Raw genomic sequence first — 20,022 nt, forward strand, 5'->3', positions numbered from 1 at the left:
ACCGCGACAACAAAGCGTTCTTTGGTTTGTTATCGACTTTTTTTTCCATCCAAACAGGAAGAAGTAAAAAAACCTTCTTTTTTTTTTATGCCACTGTCAGCACTGTCAGAATAACACCTGTTGCTCTTTGTCCTCCTCCAGACTGTTTTGACAGTCACGTCACAGTCGTTTTAATGCTGATTAGTAATATGTGATTTAAAAAAAAAAAGGAAATAAATCATGCCATTTTAAAAAGAAGCTGCTTAATCACCCGTCTATCTCCGCATTCGGTAGCATGAACACAGATGTTTATTAAAATGGAAAAAGTAATTTGTTTTGCACGTGTCCTGCCAGGTCACATATCTGTGTAGTTTATCATGCTTCTCCTCTGGCTGAAACGTACTCTTCTCAAATTCCCTCTCAGTCATCACGCTGCAGAAAGACCCACGCTTGTGTGTTTCTTGTTTAGGGTCAGAGGCAGTTTTGACCATTTCCCTTCCTCTGAACAGTGATGTTGTTTTAAACCCGGAGTTAACCAGAGATTGATCTGAAGAATGGGTGTATTTGGGGACTGCCATCCGTCATAGCGGCTGAAAGGGTTGTTTTCTCCCGGCCTTGTCACCTTTGATGAATCCCCACCGAGGACTCCGCTGTGGAAGGCACGGCCAGCATTTGCCTTGGCTCGGACGAACTACATTTCCTTTCTCTCTCTCTCTGATCTTTGGCTAGATACTTCTGATTGTGCCACAACCTTTTGTCCGCCGAGTACATTATTTTAGTTTGTGTTTGTTTGTGATGGGCGGACCACAGAGGGGTTTTTTTTTAATTGTTTGGGGAAAAATTAATTTTCTGAGCTGCTATTTTCAAGTCAGCTACGTGGACGTCCGCTGAATGTCTGGGTGTTCCTCGGGGATCTGGGCCTGCCTTTGCACTTGTTTATTTCCAAGAATAGAGAAAGTCAGAGAGCACTTAATCTTCTCTGTGGCCACAAACCACCCAGATGAATCTGTGCTTAGCTTTTTTAGGGCATTTGTAAGGTTATGACTATTGTCATGGATATCATCAGACACAAACAACACAACACTTGGTGGCCTACTCCTGTGTTGCTTCACAGGAACTGAGTTTTGCCTTGGACCTATTTCCAAGCTGCTGTTGCTGCTGGTCGAGTTAGACGCCGATAACCTGAACGTTCACTCTTCAGCCTCGCTATAATCAGTCCACCAAACACTGCAGGATCTGTGAGGCTGCCGCAAGCATCAACTTCACTCAGAAAAGTAACCAAAACTGAACAAAAGCCGGCTACATGAAGGACACATGAGTGACATTTTGCAATGTGACTCACAACAAATGCCACCTCAGCACTTTGCCAGCTGATTTCATCACTCTTACAGTGACTTCTCTCTCTCTCTCTCCCCTGTGTTGTCCTCTCTTTGCCTGTTTCAAGTGTTCCTCCTCTCCCCCCAACCCACCACCTCTTTTTGAGTTGATTTAGGGGTCAATGACGTTCACTGGAATCCTGAACTATATTCCAGATGGTGATGACAGAGACTGGTTAACACTCTTCACCTCCTCAGCACCATCCCTTCTATCTCCAGTTTGCAGTGCATTTTTTAATGCCGTTTTGAAATGAGTCCGTGATAGCATAAAATTAATTAGCTGTGTCACTGGTGGATCATTTATCCATGAGTGAATTACTGGTCTGAATTGCAAAGGTATCCAATCGGGCATTAGTTCAGGGCTAAAGGAAGTAGTTTGAACTGACGGAGAGCTGGAGACTTTTGCTCTTTTTGTTTTTAGCTCGCGTCCCCTGAAGTAAAAGATTCAACAGCATAATGAACACATACAAGTAATAAAAAAAAAGTGCATTATTTATATTTCAAGATCTCCAATATGATGTGTTGTGTCATCGTCTTTTGTAATCCAATATGTAATCACTTTATTTCTATGTTTATTTGATTGCATTTTAAAGTCAACAGTAAAAAAGTGCAGTTTATAAATTACTGGGGTCTCAGTTCGGGTCGGCTATAAATGACGGTTATGCTACACTGAATGTAGCACAGTATAGGTTTTTCTTTTTAAAACAAAACATTGATTTGCAACACATTGTGACTCCTTCAAGCTCTTAGGGAAAGGAGGAACCCGAGTGCTGATCCGACAAATATCATAATGTTAAAAGATCCACAGCAGCTGTCTTGATTTTATAGGCATATTGAAGTTACTGCATTCCTGCGTAGTTCCACTTTGAGCTAAGCTTGAGTTAAGGTCAAAACCCCCTATCTCTTACACACACACACACACACACACACACACACACACACACACACACACAAACTCCCCCTCTCCTCCGACTAATAAATAATTATCCTTTTGTGTGATGTGGCTTTGCTCCAAGGCCGTGCACTTTCTGTGAGCTGCTTTTAGCAAAAACAGTACAATATCCAAAACGGGAAAATTCAGAGCACATTTTCTGCACGTTTTACTATTTTTACATCTTGAGTAATAGTTTCATGTGTATGTTCAACACGGCACACGATGTTTTGTTGAACATGTAACATCCTTCAACGCATTAAATCAGTTAGTAAAAAAATAAAGCTTACTAAAACTCTTTTTTTTTTTTTTTTTTTTGGTATTTCCTGGCTTGCTTATCTTTCACTGTCTTTGTTTTTTTTCTTCTTTATATTGTTGCCTCATCCAGTTAGCAACTTATTTTGAAAGTGGGTTATATTTCAAAAAGCACGAGTCAAATGAGTCAGAAGTGATGAACGTATGACAGAGCGGCTCAGGTCAGCAGTGCACAGATAAGAACACATTTTAGTTTTCCTGTTTTAGAAATTAAATTATTCAGTTGCTTTTGAAGTGTCATCAGATTTCGAAATTGTTTCGATGCATACACACCGGATATGGGACGTTTAAATTGAACAAATACACATAAATACATTTAATCATATTCGCAGACATTAACAGGATAAAGACTTTTTTACTTGCTGGTTCATTCTCATGCAGATTGTATGATTACGTCTTTCATTTTCAGAGAAATTAAGCAAAAGCACATCATCTCTCCTTCTTGGACACACTTGTGCATAAACTCTCACCCAAACACTCAACAGGAGCAACACTTCAACTTGAACAAAGAGTGAAGAGCAACACCCTCATGCAAATGTGACGTTAGTCAGAACCTACTCAGAAGTGCAGTCTGTGCTGGCCGCAGCAAAGCAAGGGAGTCATCCTCGTCTCAGCCTCCTTGCTCCTCCCCCTGTTCAGTGAGTTATGCAGTATTTGAGCCTTCAGGAGAATAAGGAAAGCCAGACATTATAGAGACACAGGAACAAGGCACTGATATCCTCACAGACTCCAAATCCACTGCAGGGAGTTTGAAATTTGGCATCCAGATTTTGGTCATCAGTCAGTTCATTCCACTATTCCCTTCATCACTTGAGGCAGGAAAGATGGCTCCCATGGCGCGCTGTGAGCCCTGATGTTTGTTTCTGAAGAAGAGTTTACTCCATGCTTGTTGTTTCTTCAGATATTGTTTTTGTTCCACTCTTGAGAGATTGTTACTGTGTAACTTTCTCCTTTCCCAGCCGCGTCTTCCACTGGAATACCATCACTCTTGTTTGGACTGTCTTGAGCTGCCTTCAGTCATGCTGACTGAACCGTGTGGAGCCATGTCAGTGGGGTCAGACGTTCGCGATCTGACCCTCTTGCCGCCAGCTCCTCCTGTGCCGTCCTTACCAGGATCTGGCGGCGGCTGTGGGATGTCTGTTGGCGGCGGTCAGTGGACCCAACTGCTGGACCTCCACCCGAGCTCTCCCTACGGCTCCCTGCCCTCCCACCACTCCCTCATCAAGCAGGAGCCAGGCTGGGGGACCGCCGACCCAATAGATGACCCTCACTGCGGACTCGGGGCCTTCACGGTGCACTTCTCAGGCCAGTTTACGGGCTCGGGCCCTTGTCGGGTCGGGGCCTTCGGAGAGCCTGCCGCAAGCCAGCCAAGGATGTTTCCCAGTGGAGCCTACCTGCCCGGCTGTGTGGACAACCCTCCTGCACCCAGGAACCAGGGTAAGCACAGTCAACACCAGCCCCACCTCTGACTTCTGTCTTTAGCTTAATATTATAAATGTTGTGCTGGAGCAGTGACAGACGAAAAGTTATCATGACACACCAGTCAATAAAATTCACTCTTTATTCTTTCTGGGGGGGTTTTTCAAGCCAATGTCCTTCTTTATGGGATGTATTGTTGATATACCTCCATGTGTACGTATTAGTGTTTTTGTCAAACCTGGATGTTTTTTCAGATCATTCTGAATTACAAGAAGTGCTACAGCATTACAGTAATCCATTTAGTCTTGGGTTCAACTGGCACAGAGTTGCAGACATACACAAGGTTATCAAAAGATGCCTGTGTAAAACAAACAAACAAACAAATATATGTACAGATCAAATCAATAAATCAATAAATAAAACTTTAATTTATCCTGTGAATTAAAATGAGCCAATAAATGGAAACAGGGCACTGAAGCAGCTGATTGTTTCTAAAATACCTAAAAGTTTTTACACTTTACGCTTGTCTAGTGTCATTTCATACTTTGTGGATACCTTTAAAAAGCTCTATCCGTATTAAGTGTGTGTTTTCTCTCTTTTTTTTTAAAGAGCATTTGACCACAAATGCTGCAACAAAACGGTTTCCTCTGCCAGAAAATGACAGGTGACAGGAAAAAAAAAACAAAAAACTTAACGGCTTTAAAGCTTTATTTAGAAGTATTTCTTTAGAGAAAAATCCCCCAGCAGTAACTTACAATGAACTGAAGAAAAAAAAAATCTGAAATGACAAATTGTGAATCATAAGCTTGACTTTTCGGAATTTTTTACAATCCCAGAGGAAGCTCGAGCGCCATTCATCTCGAATCCTAATTCAGAATCAACACAGAAAAGCCGTCTCCACCTTGACTGTGGACAGCGTTTGCGTCTGTTGGGGCTTATTACTCAGATTTCGGCGGTTTAAGCCCCTGTGTGTGTGTGTGTGTGTGTGTGTGTGTGTGTGTGTGTGTGTGTGTGTCTGCTGATGTGACTTTCAGAAACAGCACTCAGGGCAGTCGCTCTTGTCTGCCCAGTGGAAAGTAGTTTTTGATGAAGTGATAAAATAGTCAGCGCTGCTTTCTGCAAGCTGCAGGGATTTAAGAGTTTGTGAGTCATTTTTCTTAGAACCTTTTCAACATCCGTCCTGGGCCTGACTCAGGATATCGCCGGCTGTCCATGTCACAGGAGCATGTAAAACAAACAGTGCATGTACAATGTCATCATTGTCATCGAACTAAAAGAAAAATCTATGAAACAACTGCAATAAAAGTGAAGCAACCCTTTCTGTTGCTTTTTTTTTAACAGTCTAATTGAACCTGTATCTTACTCCTCGTTCTTGTTGTTCACTGAGCATAATTTCTACGGTAGCTCATCTCAATCCATCTGCGGGTGTGTTTGCCAAACTTCTTTTTCCACCTGCCATAAATATTGCAACCACAAGGCCAAAGATAGATGGGGGGAAAAAAGAATATGTTACAAGGAAAGAGGATTTAATGGTATGATGGATGTCTCTCCGTGGTAACCCTGCCAGGGTCTGAGAGCTACTACCAGGGGGGATGTGTCGTAGATAACTGACCAGATACTTGAAGACTTTTGCAAGCTTCAGAATGTTACAGTCATTTGTGAGATCTAATGACTCGAGCAGGCAAACAAGATCATTTTTATTTCCGTCCTCTCTGTCTCTCTGTCTCTCTCTCAGGTTATGGAGCGGTGGGTTTAGACAGCAACCCCAGCTACGGTCACACTCCATCCCACCACACCCCTCAGCTCTCCAGCCTGTCCTTCAAACACGAGGACACGCTGTCGCCGCCGAACAACATAGGTAACTCGTCTGCGCCCTGACAGTCTGCGGGCTAAATTGTTTCGCAGACTGAAAGACTGTCGTGTCACAGCAAGGTTATATAAGTAACCCATCATTTTTCATATCACAACAGAATCGCTATTATCCATTTCCCTTCATCTGCCTCCGTCTCCGTCCGCACGCACATTCGTATACGCAGACATACATAAACACACTCTCCCTCTCGCTCTTTAAGCACACATACGGTTAATGACTCTGGAAATTATAACTTGAGGAAATGGCTTTATGTGACTCTGTTGGAATGTCAAAAACTGTCTGGGGACCAATATACTATATGAACCTGAAAAGGACCAGTGTTTCTCGTTGACCTCTTCTCTCTTTGAAAAGTTCTGCATGCCTTTGTCTTTGAAATGAACTATTATTCATTGTAGGAATATATTTTGTAAGAGTGTTATGTGTGTTCGAACAAAAAAAGGACAATAAAATATCACTATTATTTTTGGGACATATTATATCCCAAGAATGAAGATGAGGTTTTCAGATTTATATTACTGCTTCGTAAGCTGTTGTGGGACAAAGAGCAGCGCAAGGACATCAATCAGCAACGATCTGAAGTGATGTTTTTAACCAAAACTGCTCCAAGTTAACCGCTTTCTAGCAACACAAATGTGAATATTTGAAGATTTCATTGACAAAAACATTAGTTTTTTTGTTGTTTGCTTGTTATAATATCAATCAAACCGAAGCTGAGTGGATTTGATTCAGTAGAAACGACATGTCAGCTTCAGTTCGATTGATAATGTCTCAGGTAGACGATGGAAAAGCGGGTTTTCTGAAGGTTTGTGAGTTATCTGTTTTTGCAAATGAACTCCTCATTTGCTATTTCTCTTTGTTTTGTCCTATAAACAAAATGAGCATCTTTGTGTTTTTGATCTCAGGGTGAAAAAAAACATATAACATCAGCTTGAGTTGTGGGAAATTGTGAAGCCATTTTACACCACTTTGTGACCTTTTCTAGAAGAGAAATTACTTGATTTATTTAGAAAATAATTGCATTTTTATTAAAAGGATACACGCAACATTTTGAAGCAACATTTTTCTCTTTTCTTATATTCAGTTGACCAGCAGTATCCGGCTCCTAACCCCATGTTCGGTTGTCACAATCCTCCCGAGTCATGTCCGAGCAGCCAAGCTCTGCTGCTGAGAAACTACAACAGGTACAATTAATTCTCCCCGCATGCATTTGTCATTGTTGTATTTGACTCGCTGTACCCTGAATCCCCCTTTCAACACAGTTCCACTCTTCCCTAAAAATCTTCACACTCCGCAGTCATCAGTTAATGTCAGATTCTTTCCACCGACACCGCATGCAGCCCGCTCGCTGGCTGGCTGGTAATTTTTAGAAGTGTGAACTCTCTCTGATCCCACATTAAGCCCCGTGTTTGCCTCTACACTGTCTGGATTGTGAATCCTAATTTGTTCTGAGGTTAAGTGCTGCCCACTGGTGCTCAGCAGGCCAAAACAAACACCGAGTGATCTACTGCTGATGTGTCCGAGTCCACCCCGAGGAAAAACGAGGAGAGAAGTAAAAGAGACAAGTTCGGCGAAAGCCAGAGCTGAAGGAGAGCAGTGGGGGTAGCTATAGCGTTGGAAATGTGCTTATTTGCGACTCGTGTTCCCAACTTGTTCTCAATTTGATGCAAAACATCTCAAGGGGTAAAAATTCCTTAAATGCCGGCCTGCGATGTTGTTGGAGAAAAGGAACATGTGCAACCCAAATACTGGGACAGCAGTTGATAAGAAAGGAGGAAGACTGCGCTGTTTGTTAGAGCTTATGGCATGAACTGGAAACCCTCAAACAAACACAGGAGCGCGCACCCGCATGCGCACACGCCCGTACACACAGTGTATATGTATGTCAGATATCAGTGAGTCTTTCCACAGTTTAACATAGCTCAGAGCTGATTAGCGAGCCATCGCGATCCTTCCCTCAAGGACTTCTCAAGGAATGCCGTCCAGAATTCCCCCGAAACTGTTTCCCGCCATTAATGATACCGAGGACAGAGTGATGTCATGCACTGGTCCATGGTGTACTAGGCACGGAGGCACTCACCCCCACAGAGCGCACGATCGCATCTTCAAGTGTGTGTGTGTGTGTGTGAGTGTGTGTGTTTGCACTAGTGTGTTCTGCCAAGGTAAAGAATGGCTCAGTGCCTGTGATTTTTAATGAGGCCAGTGAGGAGTGTGGTGGGTGGACAGCATGTGTTAATAAGCGAACCATTTGGAGTTCCCCTGAATGAAACGTCTTCATTTCAAGGGAAAAATGATTACAGCAGGGATTCACGGGAAACCTAAATATTGGCCTATGAGTTTTAATGACAAGATTTTACACAAACAACTTAGAAAACAGAAGCACATGCAATATTTCTCATCATTCTCTCAGTGCTAACTGTTTAGCTTTAATTTAAAACGTGTTTGAATGTATTTTGTTGCTCTAGGATTTAAAAAGAAATGAAGAGATATCATGAAATCACCTTTTATTTCTGTGCTTTTTACTTAGTGACAACCTGTACCAAATGGCATCTCAGCTGGAGTGCGTAACATGGAACCAGATGAACACCCTGGCATCGTCCATGAAGAGGTGAGCCTTTATTTATTTATTTTAAATAACAGGCTGTATTTTTTTTTTCTCCCAGTCTTGCCCGGTGTTTGTGGTGGTGCAGAGGAGGAGGAGGAAGAGGACAGTTTGACCAGATGGCTGTTGGCCCACTGCCTGGGGAAAACAGGATAGGAGAAGAGCATAATAATCTTTGTGTGCAGACTTGTACTCATTTGAGCTTTTTTTTTTGCAAAGTGAAGACGCTTCGACTCGACCTCGAGTCTTCAAGTCAATGCCCCCTAAAAGCTTGGGGTCAAATCCTAATTACTTTTTTTGTAAAATTTAATCAGCAATTAAAGGTAAAGTTACAAAAAAAATGCATTCTTAGATATAAAAAGGATTTAAAATTCCAAAACTGCTTTGTCAGGATGTGTGGGTTGATGACATTTTATGAAGTGACTGTGCACAAAATGTCATCAGATTCAGATGTTGCTAAACTCTGACTAAAGGATGCAACATCACCTTTGCCTCACTTTTGTCTGACAGTCTCCTCTCCTTTCTTTCTTTTATTCTTTATTTCAAATGAACGAACAACTAAAAATAGATTTAACAAATGGAAAAGAAAAATAAAAAATAAAAAGCCAGTTTCAATATAATACACATTTGACTCATTCAGAGGGGACAGGAAGAAACCTGTCCAGTAATTTCCCAGACTGGGATAAATAAAGTATTTTTCTGTTCTATTCTATTCTATTCTATTCTATTCTATTCTATTCTATTCTATTCTATTCTAAGTCCTACCCCCCGAAAAAGAAGTACAAAGTATATGTCAAACATCCCACTTGTGGATCTATACCTGCACAAACCATAAAATCCCCCCAGAAAGAGCCTCGAATAAGTCTGCTCTAATAAAATAAATGTCAAAATGATTATTATTAATTTATAAAGGAACATATATATATATAACAGATACACATTCTTAAATTTCAAATCAGACAGCTTTGAATCAGTGAGTAGAGCAGAATAAAAACACAAATACACTCATATATAGTATTAGAACGTCTGTTATTTGATTAATTTAATCCATTAAACATGGCCACAGTTAGTAAAAGTAATCCTTGTGAGCCAAAAGGCCTCAGATGGCTCTGAATACTAGGTTTCCAACTGTTTTTTCTACTTTTGCGACAAGCTGACGTCAGCTCATCGTAGATTTCTGTATACGACATGAAGTCAAACTATGTTCTTTGTCTCAAAAACAGTCTATCTGAGTGGTAATATACACATTTATTATACTCTAGCATACAGACAGTGCTGCAGAATAACAGTTTACCAGCCGCGCTGTCTTCAGTATTTGCTGATAGTGATAGTTTCTGATCCACTGTTATATCAGAGAGGTCCTGCTGTCGTCACTGTTGCTGTGGATGTTCGTGCTGTCCACTCTCATATTGTTCTCATTGCTTTAAACATGTAAGGATGGAGTTGAGAAGTTTTTGTCCCAATCAAGAATGAAACATTTTGTTAGTTGGCACAGTTTGTTTCCTGAACGTCCACGCTGGAAAGAGGTGGAGGTGGTGCTCACAAGGAAAGGCTTCCACAAAGCCTGCAAATCAGAAGAAGGTGGACTTCTAGGGAGGAGAGCTTCATAGAGCCTGGAGCTGTAATAGTTTGTTTCAGTCAGCTGAGCGACTGCATAACGACAGCGTGAGATGAATAAGTTTTTGAAGCTCTAATAGAGTCTCGGAATAAAAGCATGTAGCTGGACGTGAGCATGCTAAAGTCGCGGCTCAGGTGGTAGAGCAGGTTGTCCTTCAATCACAAGGTGGGCGGTTTGATCCCCGGCCCCTCCACAATCAAAGGGCAAGACACTAAAGTTGCTCCCAGTGGCAGGCAGCACCTTGCGTGGCAGCTCTGTCGCCACTGGAGTATGAATGTGAGCGTGAATGGGTGAATGAGAAAACACCGGAAAGTGTTTTGGGTAAAAACAGATCATTGAAAGTCCTTTGCATTTCGCTGCACATGTTGTATGAGCACGTGACAAATAAAAACTCTTGAATCTAACGTAGGTTCGATGTTTAAGAAATGTGTTTGAGAGAAAGTCTTTTGTTTAACTCATAATTTTGTCTCTGCCTGCCAGCGGTCATCCAACCAGCTACGACAGTGACCCCATACCTCCACCACCTCCCATGCTGCTCAGCGCCCAGTACCACATACACACACATGGTGTCTTCAGAGGACTCCAGGTTAGTCAAAGCTTAATTCATACACATACAGCAAACACATACACACATTTTTACCTCTGTACTATAAAGCCCTCTGCATTTATCTTTCTTCTTTCCAGGATGTCAGACGGGTGCCTGGTATTGCTCCTCCAGTCGCCAAGTCTTCAGAGGCCAGCGAGAAGCGTCCTTTCGTGTGCGCTTATCCCGGCTGCAGCAAGAGATACTTTAAACTGTCACATCTGCAGATGCATGGACGCAAACACACGGGTGAGAGTGATGAGATGATTTCTACCACTTGTTCCTGCTCAGACATAAAAGCCACGATGAGGATAATAACGGTACGGGGGCTTGTTTTGCAGGAGAGAAGCCTTATCAGTGTGATTTCACAGACTGCGGTCGCAGATTCTCTCGCTCAGACCAGTTAAAGAGGCACCAGCGCCGACACACAGGTACGACGGTGTCAGACCTCCACATCTATCAGCTGTAGCTTCTAATGCAGACGCTGAACTCATGAGTGTTTTTTTCTCTGGGAAACTTAGATGTTGATGTGAAACCTGGAGGAGTTTACATTCCACAAAATGAAAAGAAACTTTAAAACACAATTGTTTTTTATAGGGTTATTGGTATCAGTGCTTCATTATTTCTGAAATGTGAGCTATGGCCTTGAGTCCTTCTCTGTTTCTTTTTATGTGTGCCTTCTTTGAAGATAGTGGAAATCATTATCGTTTCAAGACACCAGCAATAAAAATAATAATAATAATAATCCAGTGCCACAACACCACAAAATACAGAAATAAGCTCCCTGACAGTTCTAACAACAACCTAACATTAACATATTGCTGTTAACATTTATACCGCAGCAACACCAGATCCACGTCATTGTGTATGTTGCAGCTCTACTGAGATACTGATTGAGGCTTCAAGGGGTTGAAAGTAGAATTCTAGAAGAAAAATAAATTTTCTATGTGACGTCTAAACAATAAGCATTTAAAAAGTGGATTTTCTCACACTAGAAAGCAGAGACGTACCTGTGTTGTAACTGTAAAATCTCCCTCCATAGTGTCATTCACACAGTCCCAGACAGCGATTGCTCCATCAGACCTTGTGTTTAAACTTCTGACCCTCACCACACCCTCTTCTCATTTATGTCTCTCGCGGTGCCACAACCACCGTCCTCCCTGTGTAGGAGTGAAGCCCTTTCAGTGTGAGACGTGTCAGAGAAAGTTTTCACGGTCAGACCATCTTAAGACGCACACTCGGACTCATACAGGTAAAACAAGTGCGTATACCTTTATTTTCTACCTCTCCATTCTTCTCCCAGTGAGATTCACTTTTGTACAGATGGTTCCCCCCTGACTCTAATTCACGCACAACAGAGCACAAGCTTTCATCCCGGGACTTGAATCCACTCTAAAGCAACGGTTTCTCTCGTTTTTCCTTGTGTGTCCCCTCCTTGTCAGGTGAGAAGCCCTTTACCTGCCGCTGGTCCAACTGTCAGAAGAAGTTTGCCCGCTCTGACGAGCTGGTGCGCCACCACAGCATGCACCAGAGGAACCTGACCAAGCTGCAGCCTGCCATCTGAGCAGCGAGCGGAGGAGGAGGAGGACGATGAGGAAGGTGACAATATGCTGTGCCAGCTAGTAGAGAAAGACGCCTGGAGCCTGGTCAGCGGTTATGGTGCCTTGCCAGACTCGCTAAAGTGGTGAGCACAGCTGACACCCGCCTCAGCCAGACAGACAACGTCGGGAGAACAGACTCGCTGATGATCCATGAGATCTCCAAGACGCACCTCAACAAGCACTCTTTCTCTTGTCTGGTTATGTGACGTTACAGCTCTGACTTTGAGAGGGTACGATACTATTCTGAGCCAAGAAAAAGATTTTGTTTTTTTTAATGTGAGATGAGGAAAATGTTGATACACTATTTTGTATATTTTAGTACACTTGCACTGGCTTCTTGTTTTATTGTTAAAACTGTCTCACTATGAAAATGTGCTGGACTTTGTAAACTGGATTTAGGAAATGGCCAATTTGTCACTTTTTTGTCCATTATGTTGAACACAGATTGTTTTTTTTCTGCTTCGGGAAATGTCGACATCTTTATATCCGTAAAATATACATGATACTCACCAAATTGCTTTGTATATTGCTGACCTTCCTTTGGTACTTTTTATGCTCTTGCTATAAAAAAAATCTTCATTCACATCGGCGTCAAGGGTAAAAGTGTGCGCTTGTGTGGCTGGGAGACAGAAGAGGTGTGGGTGTTGTCAGGTTAAGAGGCCACCTATGAGAGGTGGTGGTGTATGAAGGTGGGCGGGGGGGGGGGGGGGGGGGGGGGGGGGGGGGGGTGACAGACAGTAAAACAGCACCCCTCTGTGACTCTGACAGGGTGCAGGTCTCACCCTCCTAAATCTCGGACACACATCTTCATAACTAGGAACATCTGGAGCCCAATAAATCTCATTAGAAAAGACACATACCTCAGTGTCAGCAGGCTGTACTCCACTGACTGGCCCCTTCTGCACAGCCCGGGCCCCAAAATGCACGCACATGCACGCTCTCGAGTCCCCGCGGTGAATACTAGCCTCCAGTTGCATCCTCGAACCACATGATGGCAGTATCAGCCTTTTCCGTAAAGCAGATGGGACTTGAGCTGTGAGCGCTGGAGTGTGACTCATACACTGCTAACATGTTACTACCCCAGTCTTTAGATTGCCCGTGTCCACATTACTCTTGCCCTTCCTGGCATTGAGTATCCACAATAAATATGGTAATGTAAATGAAAGTGAGAAACAGGAAGGAGCGTTCAGGGCATGCCAAAGCCCATCAAAAATACATGATGTGGATGGAGTTGTGTGTCATGTGAAGCTCTATAAGAGATGGGATGATTCAGCTACAGCAGGTACGTTAATAAAATATGAGTCAATGTGGGCAGAGAGAGCTGTTGCATGGCTCTGTGGGCTAATGATGTCATATACCTGGAAAAAGCAATGTAAACACGCACACACACACAGGCGTGGTATATTTAGCAGTTGGCCGTGTGTTCACACATGGAAACCGAAGGCATTCGCTCACAGCCAACTGAAGCACACATACAGTACAGCATGTGCACACATTTGCACCTGCACCACTTCTTTCATTTCCACCGCGGACCTTTTACACTCGCCAAACTAACAAAGATTAAAATGCCTTTCTCCCGTTTCAGGGTCACAGGCGGCTCATTTGAAGTGGTGATTCGGGTTGTTTTCCAATTCACGTAATGGCTGTGAGGTAGTATCTCTGTGATGTTTTTTTTTTTCTGCTTCTTAATCCAATGCACTTTGATTAAGAAGGGCTTCTCTTTGTTCTCTCTCTGCAGGGGCGTTGGGAAGCGGAGGAAGATCAGAGGGACAGCGGAGTTGAACATTTTACTCACTCCAGTTCACTCTTAACTGGAGACTGCCACGGCTGTGTGGAGCGTGAGGATCGGATGCTTTTATATGTCCTCAGTCATTACTACCATCATTATCGCACGCACTTAAAAGACACACTGACCTCGGTCCTACATCGATCTACCTCGCGTCCTACATTTCTTGTGTTTCAGAAACTTTCTGATTGGGGGGAGAAAGTGTAATATCCAGTAACACAACCGAAGTGTGCGCTCAATCCCATCCTGCCAAACGTTACCCCCAATCTGAATGCATGAACACACATACACACAGCACACAACTTCGCATGCACACACGCCACCAGATGCCCCCTCAGCTGTACTGCTGGCTGTTTGCCTTTAAGGGGTGTCAGCGTGGGTAATCTCAGGTGACGTACACCTGGTAACGCACAGCCCAAGACATCTGTAGGACAGCAGGCCTGCTAGCTTCACAGGCTCCACATCCACATGCAAAAAGGTTTCTTCTTTTTTGAATGCGAGTGTGAGCTAAACTCTCCGTCACAATGAAAGCCAAGAAATAAGCACAATTCATTCCACATGCACCAGTCTTTACTTTCTTCATGCTCTTCGGTTACGCTGAATGAACCTTTTCATTTACTGTGTCTACTAAGGAGAGCCATTATTTTTCAATATCTCATTCACTAAAGTCCCAGGTGCATCCAACATCAGCATACAGCTCCTGCTGTGATTCTTCGGGCAAAAAGACGTTATTTAACCTCTGGGAACTGGAAAGGTCATTGAACATGAAGCGCACAGAGGCCTCTATGAGCCCCAAGGGATTGTTAACAAGGTCAAGGCCCCAGAGAGGAAACTTAACGGGGTTACAAGGAGGCCCTGCTTGCAAAAACAATGCTGCGCCAACAGGAGGCGCTGTCAGGGAATGTTCGTTTGTTAAGCGAAGCATGTTCTTAGTTGTATTCCCAGACAGCATTCCCCCCTCCCCTCGGGCTAGCTCTCTTGCGCAGAGCTGCTGCTTCACAGTCTGAGGGGCCTAGGGGTTCTTGGGGGTTTTCCCTGTGGTATAGCAGGGAGCCTGAGGGGCTCCGGTGTGTAGGAGCTTGGGGAATGCAGAGGCCTTGGGGGCCTGGAGCTCAGATGGGGCCTAGAGGGTAAACTTTCTCACTCAGGGAGCAGAGATGGAGCAGATACAGAAAGACAGCGAGGGGAAAACACCTTGAGAGGAGTCTGTCAGATATGCAGGCAGCAGCCGGAAAGATCCCATGAGGGTACACAGGCACAGAAACACAAACACACTCATGTATGTATGCTCTAGCCCGAAACCAATATGTGGGCCAGCAAATAAAGGCAGACAGAGCATTTAGAGTATCTTAAATATTCCCCTTGTCTCCTCAAACATTGCGTCTTTCATCTTCTCCTCTTCTCTCCCTCCCGCTGTCTCCTCCAGTCCACAGGAAGATATTCATGCCTAACAGGATTAGACGTGTCTCTATCATGTGAGATACAAGATCACAAACCAACTCAAGCTCCCCGGGGAACAGAGAGACAGGAAAGGCCTCATCTCCCCACTCCTCCCCTCCATCCCAAAGGTATCCAGATGCTGGGACACAGGGAGACAGAACCAGAGGAAGAGGGAGACAAATGTTGACAAATGGAGCGAAAAAGCCGTTTTGTCCAAAGATATCAAGTCTCTCTGGGATAGCATTGTCTCCACCCTCGCTATCATGAACTCCAAAACAACTCAACTGTGGGCCACTTTGCCTGTCTTTTAATTAAGATTTAGAAAGTTTCTCTCAGCGTATTTCATGTAAGATATGCAGCAGCCTGTCAGAATGAGTGGCTGACTCAAGCAGTCATGTAAAAGCTGATCTTGAGTCATCTTGACCTCAGTCCAAAGGGCTCCCATTCCTCCAGAGGCAGTTACAGTTAGTTACCAACTCACTAGGTTTATGGTTCCTAAATTGAAATGTATTGCTCTTTAAAGCCTCCTCTCTAATTGTGTAGTCATTAATGGCCGATTCCCTATCTACACTGTGTTGATGGGCACATAAAAACTCATGATGATAGACGAGCACAAGTGCGGTTCTTCAAACGAGACGAGGTGTTCCGTCGCCCCGCCACTAGGAGGAGTGAAGTCCTGCGGTGAAGAGGGGAAAAGGAGGGAAAACCACTTTCTCTGAGAAAACATGAAAGATTGATGGATTCCTTCAAGCTTCATTGTCCAGATGTCGAAACGTGCAAGGCGCTGAATTAGCCCACATTCACATGACATACATATACAATCACACAACTGGCGTGGATGCAGAAGTCTGCGTATCATCGGCTCTGCGTTTTAGAAATACTGAGTTCAGCCTCGGCGGACTTTCACCACCAGAAAGGATTTTTTTTTTCAAACATATTTACTCACTAAACTGTGAAATGATACTTACCATGAATTTTAACTGCACACATAAATGCATCTTACTCTCCACTACCTTGAATACTTTTTTACTGACCAAAAAATAGTCACTTTCAAGCACACTGAACCTTTAAAATCCAGGAAATGATGGGATTTAAGTAAGGTCATTTGATGTTTTAGTGTTCATAATGGCTGCACTTTGGATACTGTTGTGATAAATTTTATTTCTTGGGCCTGAACACAAAGTTTTTTTGTGTGTAATATAATATTCGAAGGTCACGGCAGAGAAATGTGTCACCACTCCAGCAGTACTTCTTGATGTCTGGGGACTTGTTGAATTACAAGACTATTTAACTACAATTTGAAACTCACAGTTGTTTAACTGTCGAATATGAAGTACTGCACACCCAGGTTTGTTATTAATGATAGACACAGCTTGTGTAACCTCTTTGCACATGCTGCTTTCTTTAGCCTGCAGGTCCTACGCAGCTGAAAAGCACTCGTGACATTTCTCAGTCTGATGGAAATGGCAACAATAGTAATAATGTTGTTATTCTATATGTTATGTACCTTAAAGAAAAAAAGCTTCTGTGGCACTTCATATACTGTCCATTCCTTGCAGTTCTGGCAACAATTCTACAATTTGAGAAAGGGAAAGCCTATTCCTCGCGCTGTCATGTTAAGACATCGTACAGATTGGTACATACAAAATGTCTTATCTGAACAGCTTAATAACGAGCAAAGATAGTTTTTGTTGTGTGTGCTGCTATTCATGTTATTATATAATAGGAAGGAAGCTTGTTATGAAAGCCTCACCACAGGATGGGTCAGATGTCCCGAAGATCATTACAAACAGCACCCTGGGCTATAAATCCCCAGGGTGGAGGGAACACACACACAAGAGATAAAAGACAAAGATGAGGGAGCGGCGGAGATATACCGAGATGAAAAATAGGGCATCGTGATTTTAAAAGTTAGAGAGGAGCAGGGAAGCTGAAGGGGGGATGCGATGTGTAGCTTGTTATGTTTAATTGTAGCAGTCGTTTTGGCTTTGCAGCTGTTAATGGCTGAAATAGAAGTGCACCATGAAAAAAAAACAAAACAGCTCTTTAAAATGAGATTGTTGCTGGATAAGTGAAAACACTGGACGGGGAGGGTGGAAGTGATGGTTGTAGTTATTAATACGCTCCACTTTATGACCCTCCTCTCCCACTGTCTCCACCCTGTTCTTACCCAGAGGGCTCATTATTATCAGGGGGAGAGGGGTTTGATCTATGCAGACACTCATATGAGAGCCGTCCGAAGGCATTACTGTACACACACACTCCCCCAGTGTGAATGATTAGGAGCCTATCATAAACAGGAAAGGCCGACTGTTAAACATGGCCACGAGGCAGGTAGTCTGTGTGCCCCCGTCTTGTTAGGCAAACACACATTGGGCTCTTTTACATCTCCGTGCACCACTAACGCTCATCCACCTTCGCTCACACGTTGGCCCGCGACACGCAGATGCTCCGCGACACATGACAAACCTCATTCGCTATCAGGACGGAGCACGTCGAGCGACTCGGTGTTTCGGGCCTCGCAATTATTCAAACGTACGACTGACCCCGCGCTCTTTAGCGAGGCAACAGAGCAACAATTATATAATCTAACCGAGACCAAAAATAAAACAAATGTCACTACAGGCAACACCTCCACTTTGAGCGTTCCTCAGAGCTTTTTTTTTTTTGTCAGGATGAACAAAGACGGAATTCATCTGAGAGCAAATCTGTATTCATGGTTGACCCTGTGCAAGTGGAGCCATGCCAGACTTTGGTAACCCATTTCTGCTAAACCTTTATGAAATAATCATTGTTGCTGTCATGTTACCCTCCTACGAAGCTATCTAAACCTGGAAGATGTCAGGTAATTCAAATAAGAGTAAAAATATCAAACATGACCTCGATATTTGAAAAATAGCCTCGGAGACGTTTTTGGCTTCGAGTCTGAGGGTGTTTGAAGAAGGTCCTACATTACAACATAATAACACAGCCCACACATACATCGCCTTGTCCCTTGTTCCTAATGAGCTTTATCGCATTGGTCCCGCTTGACTTGTCTTGCTAACTGGCACACATATATCCATATGTTCCACATGAGCAGGCAGAGGGGACAGGCTGGGTGGCAGAGCTGCTTTCTCAGTTACATCTGAGAGTTTTACTGCAACAGCCAGCAGCAACGGCAAGTCAGCTTAACTCCATCTCTGCTGTGTGAGTGTAGACTGCAATTAGTCATGAGAAGTGTTAACAGCATCCGCTTGTTCCTGATGTTCACTGAATCCAAAGTCAAACGCAGACTTGAATATTTGAATGGCCTGTACCATTAGTTGCCTGCAGTGTGCCCATGTGAAGCTGCAACCACATGCAGCACGCATATACATATATATATATATACAGTACATGCACTGAGGCTCTTAACAAATGTTAGGATGATAAGGAAAAAGTCTGCTATTTAAAAAAAAACACAACTGTTCTTTACCAGTGAGCAGAATAAGCAAGAACAGCAGGAACTTAGGAGGGAACTAGTGAGCCCAGTCTGAAAAACTGAAAGGGTGTTCAAGGTATTATGTGTTGTAGGCTGGAGTCCAACGGCTGCAGACTGAGTGAACAGACAAGTGTTCACCTGAGATAGTGTGCTGTAATTGCTCGGAAACGAGGAAAGTAGGACACCGCTTTAGCCGAACAGGAGACAACCAGTGTTTAAACCATTTCTCATGATGTGTATTTAGATAATGTGATGTTCCTGTCAGATTTGGAAACAGCAAAGAGTGAAAATTGGTAAATTGTAACACAAAGATGCATTTAAGGCTGCATAGTAGGGAGGTATGAGATAAATGGAATTACAGGAATTAGTTGAGGGGTTTCTTGCCTCGTTAGAAGCTTGTGTTTGTGCAGCAAAGATGGACCTACGGCCACCAGCGCAGCTCAGAACAAAGACTGGAAATGAGGAAACAGCCAGCCGGTGATGAACACATTAAACCTTCTTTGTTTAACTCCTACACAAACAGAAGTGTGAAAATGACAAGTTGCGTTATAACAATGGGTCGTGTCAGACTATATCCTGGTCAGGCGCAGTTACTTGTTAGAGTGTTGTCGTCGCACGCAACAGTCGACGCTGCAAGAAGAAACCTTTGCACAGAACTGGAGCCAGTTTTCCAGCGATCGGCTCGGCTAACCAGCCGCTGGCAGTAGCTTGGTGTTTACCGAATAGCACTTGAATTATTTGGCACAAGAGAGTCCATCAGTCCAGTATTTCCTTTTAGGGAAATTGAAGCAATGATGGCAAGATCTTAAACACAACATTGTGTCATAAGTTAAGAATTCTCAAGTTTGGCAGCGATGAAACACGGCAAGAAAGGGGAAAAAGTGGGATTAAAACTCCCCCAAAATGTTGAACTATCCCTTTAAACTTAAGCTGGTCTCATCCTGTGTCACTCTGAACAGCAACAGCTTTCATAAAAGGACAATAGCTCCTGTAACACAATTAGATTTCATCTCAGATTAACCCATAAAACACACAACAG

General features: G+C 43.3%; 1 protein-coding gene across 3 annotated transcripts; it reads left to right on the top strand.

Annotated features, from left to right (window-relative positions):
- The first annotated feature begins 2,732 nt into the window (after nucleotides 1-2,732).
- On the top strand, nucleotides 2,733-12,877 carry wt1b (WT1 transcription factor b). Of its 3 annotated transcripts, XM_008287088.1 has the most exons (10): nucleotides 2,733-2,743; nucleotides 3,277-4,038; nucleotides 5,756-5,878; nucleotides 6,975-7,074; nucleotides 8,418-8,498; nucleotides 10,591-10,696; nucleotides 10,795-10,942; nucleotides 11,035-11,124; nucleotides 11,862-11,954; nucleotides 12,136-12,877. In XM_008287088.1, exons 2-10 carry the CDS (start codon nucleotides 3,621-3,623, stop codon nucleotides 12,255-12,257), a joined length of 1,281 nt encoding a protein of 426 aa, XP_008285310.1. In that variant the 5' UTR covers nucleotides 2,733-2,743; nucleotides 3,277-3,620; the 3' UTR covers nucleotides 12,258-12,877. The 3 variants fall into 3 exon arrangements, with proteins under 3 accessions (XP_008285310.1, XP_008285311.1, XP_008285309.1); XM_008287089.1 differs by lacking the exon at nucleotides 2,733-2,743 and having other exon boundaries at nucleotides 3,210-4,038; nucleotides 11,862-11,945; XM_008287087.1 differs by lacking the exon at nucleotides 2,733-2,743 and having other exon boundaries at nucleotides 3,211-4,038.
- The last annotated feature ends 7,145 nt before the right edge of the window (nucleotides 12,878-20,022 follow it).

The sequence above is a fragment of the Stegastes partitus genome, unplaced genomic scaffold, assembly GCF_000690725.1.
Source record: "Stegastes partitus isolate 25-593 unplaced genomic scaffold, Stegastes_partitus-1.0.2 Scaffold486, whole genome shotgun sequence".
Taxonomy (NCBI): domain Eukaryota; kingdom Metazoa; phylum Chordata; class Actinopteri; family Pomacentridae; genus Stegastes; species Stegastes partitus.

What these genes read in the sequence shown, in the direction of transcription:
- wt1b (XM_008287088.1), top strand. Translation starts at nt 3,621, where the DNA reads ATGCTGACTGAACCGTGTGGAGCCATGTCAGTGGGGTCAGACGTTCGC. An exon ending in TCCTGCACCCAGGAACCAGG is followed by an intron (nt 4,039 to 5,755) that starts GTAAGCACAGTC and finishes TCTCTCTCTCAG; the next exon opens with GTTATGGAGCGGTGGGTTTA. An exon ending in GCATGGACGCAAACACACGG is followed by an intron (nt 10,943 to 11,034) that starts GTGAGAGTGATG and finishes CTTGTTTTGCAG; the next exon opens with GAGAGAAGCCTTATCAGTGT.